Source organism: Egretta garzetta, unplaced genomic scaffold (assembly GCF_000687185.1).
Source record: "Egretta garzetta isolate BGI_Z169 unplaced genomic scaffold, ASM68718v1 scaffold416, whole genome shotgun sequence".
Classification (NCBI taxonomy): Eukaryota; Metazoa; Chordata; class Aves; order Pelecaniformes; family Ardeidae; genus Egretta; species Egretta garzetta.
In genome coordinates, this window is record NW_009260072.1 from 1,163,665 (window position 1) to 1,177,060 (window position 13,396).

General features: G+C 40.3%; 2 protein-coding genes across 2 annotated transcripts in view; both read right to left on the reverse strand.

Moving 5' to 3' along the window:
* The window catches only part of LYPD1 (LY6/PLAUR domain containing 1), an 18,453-nt gene extending 16,848 nt beyond the window's left edge, over positions 1–1,605 (reverse strand). The window contains exon 1 of the mRNA XM_035896709.1: positions 1,602–1,605. Within this exon, the coding sequence (XP_035752602.1) occupies positions 1,602–1,605 (4 nt within the window). The remainder of the gene's footprint in view (positions 1–1,601) is intronic.
* Positions 1,606–1,783: 178 nt separating this feature from the next.
* NCKAP5 (NCK associated protein 5) overlaps positions 1,784–13,396 on the reverse strand; it is a gene marked incomplete at its 5' end in the record, with an annotated part of 153,782 nt that continues 142,169 nt past the window's right edge. Inside the window, one exon of the mRNA XM_035896719.1 lies at positions 1,784–2,065. Coding sequence (XP_035752612.1) covers positions 1,784–2,065 — 282 coding nt within the window. The remainder of the gene's footprint in view (positions 2,066–13,396) is intronic.

The following is a 13,396-nucleotide window of genomic DNA, read 5'->3' on the forward strand; positions in this document are numbered from 1 at the left end:
CGAGCAGCACCCGCCCGCGACGCGGGGAGGAGAGGGGAGAGGCCGGGTTGTTGGTCTTTTTCGCCCTGCTTTAACCCAGCCTGAGGGGGTGACTCGTTTTCTCCTCCAGGGATAACCACGTATTTCTCTTCGATCGTTTTGCAGCCTTATCTGCAAGTGAAGAGTCTGAATTACGCTTAAATTGCTTTTTAGTCACCGTGTCGCGAATTAATCTAAATGACGGAATCCTATCTGCAGCTGCCTTCTTTTCGGAGCACGGGAGGCTAGTTGAGTTGGAAGGGGTATGGCTTGCACGCAGTCCTGTATGCGTTCGCACCCCGGCGCTGCTCCCCTTCCCGTGCAGCTTGCTGGGCCGTCCTGACCGCGCTCACCCGTACGCTCAGGGTGGCCCACCCACCCCTTCCACACCCCCTCTTCAGACACACATGGAAGAGAAATTTTATTTACGAAAGATGTTTCAATGCAAATTTCTTAAAAGTTGAAGACGACGATGCAAGTTTACGGCAGAAATGACTTAAAATATAACAAATTGCACAAAATATTAACACTGATCATACAATATTTTGAAGATTAACAGGCATGTGCTAAAGAAACTGTAGAGTCTAGAAATATCCCAAATATATCTAGTTTACAGATCGCTGTACAAAAAGCAGTTATAAATACTTCACATCTAGAAAAAATACACAGAACCTTTGAAATAGACTTTCCCTTACATATAAACAACCTTTGTAGAAAAAACAAAAGCACCCAAAACAGGCCAATCCCCCTGCTCCTAGACATGTTCGAACTAGCGCTGGTCAGCACCAACACCTTCTTTTAAGTGTGTCACAAACAGGAGTTCAGTTTCGATTTTTAAAAATAATTTTAGTGTTTACAATTGAATTAACACCAAATGGGGACTACAAAAGACAACACAAGATGGCACATTCATCATTTGATAGGGAACGAGTACAGAGGAGGTGGAGGCAGGGAAGCTATGTTGCAGTCGGGACTGAAGGGCGGTTTGCGTAGTTCTCCTTCATACGAGTCTCCCGTTGGTGCCAGGGGTGAGTTACTTTGACCCTGATCTTTCAAACCGTTAAGCGCGTGATCGATGAAGTCAGTACCAGCAGTACCAGGCCTTTTGATCTATTCATTTTCTTGCCATGTCAAAAGTCAAAACCCTTTCGAAGGGAGACACCTGTTGTGAAGTTGTAATGACCGAAATGCACGTTTCCCTAGAACACCTTGCATGGAATTGCACTAAAAATAAAAAATAAAGCGTGTTTTGTGAAAGGGAATCCAAGAAAGGTTATTACAGACAATTTGGCAGGCTCAGGTTTATGGTAACGCAGTGTTTCTACATACAGTTTTAAGACTAGAACAATTATAAATCTTTTTAAAAAAATCTACTAACTTTTCTCGTTAATATTAACATCAATTTCTTTAAGTTAGTAATCTGCCATTACGGGAGCATAGCACCAATTTAATATTTATTGCTGTCATTTACCCCTACAAATATATTTTCCCAAGATATTTACAACTGTACAAATATTCCCAAAAGTGCAAAATTAAGACTTTATTCTGTGTAACCGTTGGTTGTGTTCAGTGTTGAGTCTCGCGCATCACGGCGACCGCCGTCTTGCCTTCCTTATTGCTGTGTGGCGAAACGTCGCAACACCCCCCTGTGAGCACAGCCATTTGGAGCGAGCATTTTTCAACAACCGCCCCTTCTCCCCCCCTCACCCCCCACTTGCCGTCGGCTCCGTTGCGTGCCACGGTCACAGCCCACTGGGAAGTGGCTCTATACGTCGTTTGAGCCTTGGCTGGCGCACGAGGAGAAGCTATCGTAGAGAGAGTCGCTCAAGGATTCTAAATTGTCCACGTCGTGCCTCCCCGAGCTATTTAAGGAAGCTGCCTCTTTCTTCCCGTTTTCTTCCTTTTGTCCTTCAACCTTGTTCAGACAGTTCTTCTCTTTTTCTAATAAAAGTACGTTATTGCTGTTAAATTTATTGAGAGACTCCAGGGAAATTTTCGATAATCTATTCTGGGAATCCTCTTTTGTTTCTTCAGTTTGCTTCAATCTCTGCAATAAGCAAGGGAAATATTAGAAACTTATTTCTTACAAAATAAAGTTACCCTACTGTGCACCATTAATTACCGTCTTTCCAAAGTTCACAGGGTTAAAGGAAGTAGATTGTTAGATGCTTAAATATCTGTTATCATTTAATAGGACATTAATGTCCATTTTAGGATAAATCATAACTTCAGTGATTCTGCTGAGACAAACAGGACTCCATTTACAAAACAGTTCAGTGCTATTAACGTCTTAAGTAGCAGATCCTGGGTCTGCATGTGTTCAGCATCTCCAGCATCTTCGCAGTAATTTACAGCCTCTCCTTTACGAATACTTTGGGAGGTGTGTTTAAACAGGTATTTGTTTAAGTAGAGTTTGGAAACTGCTAAAAAAAAAAGCGCACAGACATGTTCAAAGGAGAAAATAGCGTTTTCCATAAATTACAGGCGCAAATGAAACTTGCTAGAGAATAACCTCACATTTTGCATGTGTAAGCCTATTGATTTCCACGGACTCAAACCCTCTCTAATAGACAAGAAAGCAACAAGACAGGAAATTATACTGAACTGGGCCAATCCCCACAGACCAGAATCAATCAGATATTGGCCAGGCCTGCTCGGAGAAGTGTTGTAATTCTGCGGGAGCACCGGACGATGCATTAGCACATTATATTAAAAACACACAGTAGGCTTATACAAGAATAATTTTATCCCTTTGTTAGCTGCTGGTATTTTCAATCAGAGATCTGACCAAGGAATAGTTAGGGAACCGCGTTCAATAAAAATGGCCCGCCGTTCATATACAGGGTGCTTCAAAATCTGTGTAACTAACTCCTCTGGCAGATAGCATTCTCACAAATAGGAGATAACATTCAACGTTTTATAGGACTCTCGGAGAGGCAAGATGCAAGAATTGTGAGATACGCTGTCAGAGTGCAAGCCGTTCCTCACTTTTGGTATTACCATCAGATAGCGAAGCCTGAATCAGTCAATTACTGTCAATCCAAGACATTAATATTTTGGCTTAGATAGACAATGAAATGGTATTTTGAGCACACTGATGTACGGATGGTGTGGGTCATTACATACGCAGTTGTAAAGGGTCATTAGAATTTTTCGAAAAATTCAAGTTTCAAGTAAGTCAAATGTTGCGCATGCTGTGCTGCTTATCCTTGGAGATCTTGGGCAAGAGGAAGACAAATTGTTACATAGTTTGATGGCTTGTTTTTATGGCTCGTTAGATAAAAATCGAAATGCCAGTCCAATGACTGTTTATGTTGAGATCTTGTCATATTTCATAAGCTAACAATGCCTGGATTAGGTTAGGGGTTTTACCAAATGTTTCAAACAAACTTAAGCAAAGCAACAGGAGATGCCAAAGTCTTAGTAAATGAAAATTTTCTGTTTGGTTTGTTAATTAATCTTCAGTCTAAACAGTTTTAGGGGATGTTATGTTAGATTCTGATTTTAGATGATGATGGTTAAACCGAAGGTCTTCAATACCTGTAATTACAATGTTTTCTGAAATAGAGGAATGTAAGCCCTAGTAATGGGAAAAACCACAAAATCTAGGACCCTTCAATGTGACTTCTCCACGATTTCAGCTTAAAATGTTCCTCCCTTTGCCCTCATTTAAAATATGATACCATATTACTGAACAGTTGTTTCACTTCTCCGTAGGCCAGATGAGAACATCCTCAGACATGACATCAATAACATACATATTAGCACTTTTTGCTCTTCAGAGTACTAAACCTAAAATACGTTATTGTATGACAGACTAAATGATTTTTCTTTGTGTATGTTTTTCCCACTTCATAGCTTTTCTTTAGATAAATTGAATGCGGCTGCTTAGCAGAGACTTAGGGCCGCAAAACGTCAATACTGGTGTTAGTAAGGTCTATGATAAAACTTTTATCGATTCGAATGGAGCCAATTTCAGCTCTTGGGTAGGAGGAGCAGAGACATGTCCAGTATTTGCTGCACAGAGCAGTCCAGATGAAGTATCAAAGTAAGAGTAGGATCTTTGGCTGGCTGAAGGATGGATTGAAACCACAGGACAGACGAGCGGATTCAGTGCCATGTTCTGCACATACGTCACTTCAATAATTTCTTACACCCTGCAAGCACAACCTAGAGTACAGTCCTACTTCCATCACTCCCTAGTTTGTCATTCAGTATAAGGCTAACAGTTGGTCAAGCATACTTGAGAAACTGCAGGGAACAGAAGTATTGTCTACAAATTTTAAGTAAAATCATTGAATCAAATGATATTGAAATTAATTCAAGTGAAGCCCATCAGTGAAACCCACTGGCAAAAGATACAGAGAGTAGTGAACAGTACAACTATGATACATTGAGAATTAAAGGAAAAACTAATTCTAAAAGCTGTTGTAGCAAAATTATTACTAAAATAGAGACAGAATTCCAAAATAAGTTATGGCTATTTTTTGGACATACAGTTGTTCTTTTTCAGTGTCTTAATGCCCCATTACATCCATTTGTAAAAAAAACAAACAAAAACTTTTCCTTTCTTTAACACATTACTGCAATAGTACATAAGCATGCAAAGGTGATGCTCATGTGATGCGGAATGTGGTACTGCGCGTTATTTCCCATCTGGATGGGACTTTTGGTAGGGAATTAATATTGTAGAACTGTACTCAGATATCAGATGTACAATATGATCTTATCTCACAATTCTATTAGCACAGCTGCACTTAAATCTGTTAAATTGTATATGGAATAAAAATATATTTGTAGTTAGGAAGTTAAAATATGATACTGTAGTCCTTGGCACATAGACAAAAACTCATTCACAGCCTAGGCTCCACGAGCAAAAATAAAGCAAACTTTAAGCAGAGATATTAGTGTAAGAACCCGCATAATCAACAAAGCATTTTTTCCCACAGTAACAAAATTATGTACATTCCTAGAGTTGAAAAGTCACTGATAATTTCTTTAAACTTTTTGTGTCAGAACAAATGTTACCCCCAGTTCTTTAAGATGTTTTTTGTGTAGTTACTATAGATACAATTTGAAAAAAAATTACCATAGAATATTTATTTAGATTCATCCTTAATTAAGTTTCTTATTTTTCATGGCAGTCACAACAGCTGCTAGATGAATCAAAAGGCTTAAAACCAAAGCAACTATTAAGAGAAATTGTTTGATAAATTGTGTATGTGGTTAAGTAGCGTCTTTAGTTTTGTTCATGTGGATTTGTCGCTGACTTCAGCAGTCACAGATAACAAAGACCAAGGCTTAGCCCAAAGATGTTAGTATGGCGCATTTTGAAGCACTTAGTTCATTAATGCATTTGAGAGTCACACTAATGTGAATCGGTAGCTTTTCCTGCAGATAGGAACATTTGGCAGCAGATCAGATGCGTTTCGTACCCACAAGAAGCGGCTGAGATTTGGTAACAGCGTAGAGAGCACCTAACCTCCGGGTCATGGGTTCCAATCAAACCTTTCCTATATTAGCAGTGACTTTCTGCACAATGAACAGGCAGTTTTATCACCACAGGAAAAGAAGAAGGACTTGGGGATTTTGTTCAGTCTTGTCAGAAGAACTAAGATGGGACCAGCAGTACGTGCTCGCTCTCAGACAGGATTCGTTTCACAAGTAATACTTAAAGCCATTTCAGCCCTGAGGTGTAGACTGCCAACTACTCTGCATCTGTTCTGTGTATAAATAGGGTGTCTGCTGCATTCGGGGTGGTCACTTACAGGTTTTCCAAAGTATTAACTTAAGGGAAAAAGATAAAAAGATGTAGTTGCAGATTTTGGTCTAAGGAAAAAAAAAAAGGTGGCTCAGTGCAGAAAAGGACTGCAATTTTCACAGTGTCTCTGTAAGAGCATTGGCCCATCATCCTAAAGCAGATCAATGTATAGCTTGTTAATTATACTAACTGTATTTTTATGTAGAAAATCCATACCACTATAGCCTTAGGGTATGGGGAGTATTTATGGTTCTACTCCATCTAAGTGGAGAGCTTCCCCCCCACTGGCGTGCCTTAGCTAGTGAGGATGGGGTGCTTTATACCACCTGAGAGCAGAGGGAGAAACTCTACCTGCCCTAACACAGACATCCATCAGGAGTCACATCACTTTGAAATAAACTCATGAGTCATGAATCAGAATAATGTTTCCTTGTTGGCAACATCCTAAAGGGAATAACTAAAACCCATTAGTGATATAATAAAATCTGGCATGTCACTTCAAGCACAGCAAATTAGGAAAACAAAACTAGCCTGCAGTTATGCTGATACATTATAAATAGGTGTTATTTCTACATTAATACATCAGATTAGATTCTTTTTTTAAACTTTACAAATGAGAGGTTACATGTGGGTAGAATGCATTTCCAGGGCTGTGTAATCAAGGACCAGTCCCAGCTGTAGCTGTTCTGAGCGGCACAAAGGCTCTGCCGGTCTCATCGGACGGAACAGGGCAGGCTGGGCCGGTTCACAGGCAGAAAGGACCCCACAGCTGGCACGCGGGCAGGAGTGCGACAGCGAGTCCGTTCCTTCTGTATGGCAACACGCAGAAGCTCCGGTTGCCTGGAGGTCAGGCTCTGCTTATGAGGCATGCCGGAGCCCAGAATTAGCAATGAACCATTCTGCAGGATAAATGTATTTTCCAGCTGTCTAAGTTTAGTTAACCAGCACTTTAAAGGGCTCGGAATCAGTTACACACAAGAATAAAATGAACTTTATTTATGCCTCTCATGCACCAGGCAATTTAGTTTTTAGATTAACACAAAAGCAAGACGGGCATTGCTTCAAGTGAAGTATAACTGCAAAACACTATTGGCTAAAAACAACTAAATTGCTATGAGAATTAAATATAGATCAACAAAATCAATACTTAATTGTATAACTCAAGGTCTTTTATTTCAGATCTGATCTCTAATAGGAGATACAAAGTGTTCAATTTTTATTTTTTTAGTTATTATTTAAAACTTCATTGTGAAGGAAAACAACTTTCTAGATTTTTACCTTTTTAAAAAGAATTGTTGGTTACTTTGTCAGCATATGTTCAAGGTAAACTCGATCCCACAAAACGCCACCATTTCTTATTTTAAATTCAGAGTTTTACCAATTTAGATATCCTCTAGTCCTATAATTGCTTTATATTTATGACTCAATGGGTCTACGTGGGATATGCAGTTGCAGCATTACATAGGTTGCTCATATATAACCTGTTTAGTAGGACATTTTTAACGTGTTTGCAGCTGCTTGTAAGATAGGTGTCTTGAGATACGGGGCAGTATTCTGATCGGAGATATACTGGTGTAATCAGAAGTAACTTCTCACTGAATTCAGTGGTGTTATATGACCAGTTTGCAGTAGAAAGGTGTAATGTGAAAAGTTTTTGAGTGGTTTTGAGCTACCAGGTAGTAGCTTTCTATCAGCTAGCCAGGACAGAATGCCGTGGTAGGCTCTGCGGAAAGTGAGCAATCTCCAGATCTCATTTAACATCAGGTGGACAGGTAACACTCTGCAGCGAAAATAGTTGTACAGTCACATCCAGGAAACTACAAAGGTGAAAGCTGTAACTGCATGACCTCTGCTGTATTACAGCTGAGCTAAAAATGTGATGTTTGAACTTCTTTCTCTTTAAAGCATAACCTTAAATAGTAAGTTAAGCCTTGCTCTCCCTTGTATATTGTCAGAAGCTTTCATCTGTTTTCTGGACTGACAGTAAAATAATTTTTGAAATAATGAATCACTTTTTTCTACTTGAGCACAAATCCCACAATTATTTTGCTGTAGCAGACAATGACATTCTCAAAGACACACCGTCAGATTTTCAAGATAAACAATAAGTGCCAGTTTGTTTTCTTGGGGAAAAAAATGCATTGATGTGAAGTATTTTTAAGCTCATTAGTCTGTTCAGCAGTTTACATGGAAGCCAAATATACATGGGTACATATCATCCACCTAGGGCGTTACGGGTAATGGGTAACAATGGCAACAGAACCAAAGCTTACCTACTGTATTTAGGAGTATAACAATCTACAAATATATTTTAGTATCGCAAGGCCAGTATTTCTGATGATCCTGAATTGGAAGTAAATTACCTTAGAGGAAGTAAAACCGATTGGCATGAACTGCGTATGATTCATAACTGCAGACCTGGATGAAACAGCTATCGCTTAATGAATAGGTGACCCAAGAGTTGAGACTTATGCTGTCTATGGCTTGAATTCTTGGGTGGTTTAGGAGATAAAAGATAGTTTAGTGAATTGAGCCTTATGCTTTCAAAAGCATAATTTTCATAAAATGATGAGATGACTAGGTACATTCAGCATTCTAATGCCAAGAATATCATCCTCGCAATTTACAAGAGTATAAGATTATTTTGTTGATATGACAAGACTGTTTGACCTGATTAGGTATACACCAGCCCTCTTTGAACCTTTGCATAATTTAATAAACCAGGATTTTCAGGTCCCAGTTTCCAGCTCAGGTAAATTTAGCTTTTTACCTTCCAGTCAGTGATGGACTGAATGCCACAAACGTTGTTTTCTCATAGTGCCTCAGAATGGCCTCTGGCTGCATCAACTGTGCATGGACAAAGTTTATTTAAAAAGGAGTAAGAAAATATAATTCTAGGTGGCAATACCTTGGGAAGTGGCCACAATACAGGTGCTCAGTCGAGTGTATCGAGGGGATTTATGAAAAAGAAAAGCAATTAAACACCAGTACTTTCTCTGGAAGGTAAAGCAGGGCCTCGCTCTGTTCACATTGGTGGAATCACCGATTTTGCGTCTCACAGAGGGAATCTACCCACTAAAAGCAATGCTTTACTGCAATCAGAGGCTCATCACAGGCATCACGGAAGAAACATCCATGGTGAGAAAGGAAGCCGATACTCAGGTTTTAGAACCTGATAGACTGAAAAATGAACAAGACATGCACAGGACACACTCTACTTTTCAGAGGTCCTTTTAGCTCTACTCGTAGAGGGAGCGAGATAACAAAATTTTTCTGATTTTCTAGTGATGGGGAAAAAAATCACAATGAAAAAAAAATCATACTGAAAGATAAGATTGCTGACAAAGGTGCTGAGCTCGACTTAACCATTTGAAGTTCAATACTATTCCTTGACAGAATTATGCTGAGGGTTATGTTGCCAGCGATAACCTACTGAGTGGTACTGAACTATGCAGTCCCAAGTAAGTTCACTGTTTCAGTCTTCACCAGACTGTTTTTCACCACGCAGCATTTACGTATACAGAGGTTTGTCCTACTGAATGAAAGCAGTGGTCCTTACCTGGATGAAAGTATGGCTGAGCGTTTCAATAAAGAAGGGGCTTTACAAATAAAGGGCTACAATTTTATCTTAGATTAGAGGTTTGGAGGATTATTTTTTTTTTTTTTTTATAAATTGGGATACTTACTCAGAACTGAATCAAGAAGGGGAGAAAAGTATGGTTCATGAAAGATTTTTTAAACCTAATACAAAATGCAGTTCTTGAAGAGCCAGATTCTATCCCACATTAGACTGTAGCAAAAAATTCCTCTCAAACTCAGTAAATGCAGGATCATACTCATACAACATATAATCTCACTGACATTTTCAGCAATCGGGGTCATTTTTCTGTATGGCTGAACTATTTGCAGACTACTGTTCCTAAGTATTAGCTGTGTTCTTACCTGTCTTCATCTTCCACCTTTGGCTTTTTCGAACAGGACTATTTATTTTGGTAATTACAAAGACACTTATCTGCTCACTCTCCAGTGATGTCTGAGTTCCTGGCCTGTAACGTCTGTATGTCAGTCACCCAGCATACTGATGGAAATGGAATTGCACTTCAAAACTACTGCAAATGGTAATTGGTAGTGGGCAATGATTTTCCACACTAGTAATCCTCTCTTTTGAGTCCTGGACTAGATTCACGTCAGGTTAGCCTGTGACTATCCAGGGTACATCAGCTGACCTCAGGGCAAAAAGGCAGAAGCAGCAGATGATAGAGAAGGAACAATGTTTCGTGGCAGCATCAAGAGCAAATCAGCAGTGTGAAGGAACCGCGTAGAAATAATTCTCCCGGCTATGAAAATTATCTGGTTGTATGCACTAAGAGGGCTGTGCTGTCTGCAGGGGAGTTCAAAGAGTACGAATCTCTGCTGGAAGACGTGCAGAGGAAAGAAAGGCAATGTCCCTTCTTGTGAGTTTTAAAGATGATTCACAGAGGTCATTTAAACAAAGGAGTGAGCTCCACAGCAAATAGTTTTCTCATTTTTAGCCTTCAAGGAGGACAGTTGGGAAGAGACAAACAATCTTTCCAGACCCATCAGTCCACCTCTGCGTGACTGCACATTTAGCCACCGTGGAGGGAGATGCCATGTTTGCGTACGTGGTGCACACACATCAGAATGATCCTTCTTGCCAGCTCTCACCCAGCAGAAATACAGTGGTGATAATTTTCACATTTGAAAGCAGGATTTTCTTCATTCTTAAAGAAATCTGAATTAGCATGCTTAAGCCCTACCCCAGCAAAATAGTTTATCTTAGGAGCCTGAAGTTGTCATTTCCCTTTCCGCTCCAGACTTTGATCAACTCTCTACATATCAGAGTTTTTTTACCTCTAATGAATCTAACCAAAACCCACTACACTTTCTTTCCCCTTCTGTAACACCTGGCCTCTGGAAGGCACTAATGAAACCCACCAGGTTTGGACACCACCTTCCCTAAGTGAGGGTTAGGGGATGTGGCTGGGCAATCGCCCCACAGGTTGCCCTGTAGGCACTCCTGGAGGCAGCAGTGGAAGAGGCTGTAGCCCAGGTTGCCTTCCCAGTATCCCTGCTGCAGCCCGAGCTATCTGCATGCTCTTTTCTGACCCTGGGCAATGAGACTACAAAAGTTCTTTTGTAATCAGAGAAAACTGGGACAGGATAGATGCAAATAATGATGCTGGTTCCATGACAGCACTTGCCACCTCTTCAGCTGACATTATGATCTGCACAATTTTCAGCACTGATTCAAGCAAAGCATGAATTGCAGCACGGAAACCTGTGTTTAAGTTCATCTGCCATCAAATCCTATGTAACGGTTATTTACATGTACTTTCCAAATTTATGCAAACAATTTATCTTTGCTGAGGGCAGAATATTTTGAGGGACAGAGGCACAACACGCACAAAAATCTGAGCAATATTTTCGGATATAGGCTGCAGAACCAAATTAAAGTAGAAGGATAAAACCTCTCTCGCAATTTTTAGTTCATTTCAGTACACCAAGTTGTATCAATAAAGAGCCCACAGTATAAGTCAGCTAGAAAATAAATGCTATGAAGGATGTTCCATTTTATGTCGTTTGAATTTGATTAGTGATTAGTCTTGGCGGTTAAACCACATGGGAACAGTAATCAAGGTTTCTCTACTGCGGTTCTGTAACAACTGGAAAACACTGTTGGCTCATGTCCTATACCATGATGGGATATTAACCTAAAATCTAATTAATCTATGAATGAATTACGGTTTTAGAAACATACTATATTATAATCAATTTTAAGTGAGTTCCTAACAGAAGATAAGATGAAGAAAAAGCTGTAGAACTACCAGAGGTTGATAAATTCTGTTTACTATGACTGATGATTTTTATGGAGGATAATTTTACAATCCATCAAACTTTTGTCAGTTCAAGAATCATGCTGCCAAACGTATGCAGTAAATTAATTTTTAAATTTACATATTTATTAAAAATCTTATTGAAAACAGCAGGAAGTAAGCCTTGTTTGAATAATAAAATAACTTGTTATTCTACTGGAAAGAAAACAAAAAAACCAACCAATCTTCTATTAAGATGATTTTATAGTAAGGCAATAATTATAAACAGCTACATGAATTAGTTAACCAAACAATGTATTAAATAGCCAACCCAAAATTAATCAAGAACTAAAAAAACTGTTGGAAGATAATCAAGTAAAAAATGTAATTTAAAAGCTGAGAAATTAATGGCTGAGTTTCAGATGTTCTTGAGGACATGTTTGTTAACTCAGGCCCACGGGCAGGAGCTCCCAGATTCCCTGTGAAAGCGTGGGGAGCTGCAGGCGCCTGCCTGCATGGCTTCCCTACTTGAGGAGCTGAAGAGGTGAGGAGCGCTAGTGACCCTCTTGTGCACGTGGCCACTGGAACGTGCCCAGTGCGAAGCGCTGCTGGCTCAGGAGATCATTCTGTGACCCAAACCTATGTTTATTCTCACAGAACAGAAGTCCGCTGTAAGAAGGCGTTACAGCTGCACTCTGGGTGCCTCCCGCTAAAAGCTGAATGAGAACCATAGAAACATCTGCTGAGCAAGGGAATGAACAGACAAGAAAGGAGCAGAGACCATGGCATGTGGTAGGATGAGGCATAACCCATGAGAAGAGCAAGAACTACTTCCCCACCATTTATACAAGGAAGGATGAAGAAGCGTGCCAAAATGCTGGAACTGGGCAGCATGGTGATATGATCTGAGCCAAGTAAGGCACCTCAGAGACCAGCCGAGCAGGGTTCTTGGCCGTGTCTGCTTGCAAGGCCTCATTTCAGTGTTACCCATCAGTTATGTTACATAGATTCTCTGCTTCACTTCTGACGTATTACTCCACTGCTGTGATTCCTGTGCTGTCCATATCCCACACAAATACTCCTGGTACAAGAAAAGCACTGGAGCGAGGTCTCACATCCTCTTTGTTTCCTTACCTGGTCTCACCCCCACAATTGCTGCAGTTTTCTTTGACCACTACCAGTGCTGGGGACAGCCACTCACACTCTTAAAATGCCTACTTTGTGTATACAAAACACATAAGCCATCCTGCCTGCATCCATCAGAAACAAGACTTGCGTTAACTACAACGATTGTGCACCCTCCCTCAGCCCTCTCCCTTGTCTCCTGAGAGACCGGGGACAGGAACAGGCCTTCTCATTTGGTTTATGGATTATGGAGTACCTGCTGTATGCTCAAATACTGCACTATGCCTGGTACCTGAGAGAATCCATGCCGTTTGGGGCGTCCGCCATGGTTACCAGGAGAAAGTGCTCATAGTGACAACACCGAGAACAGAAACAGGCTAAGATTAGGTTTAATAATTTAGCCAGTGGACTAAAATATATCTGATGGAAAAAATGTAGATTGTAACTAATCTCATGTGTATGAGACAACTCAAGGATACAGTCCTGGGCTGTGACTCAGTAACTGTGTGGATTAATACAAAAGGAAATGAGAGAGACAGGGCTACCTGCAGGGAACAGGCAATTGTCCTGGTTTCGGCCGGGACAGAGTTAATTTTCTTCCTAGTAGCTGGCATAGTGCTGTGGTTTGGATTTAGGATGAGAAGAATGTTGATAACTC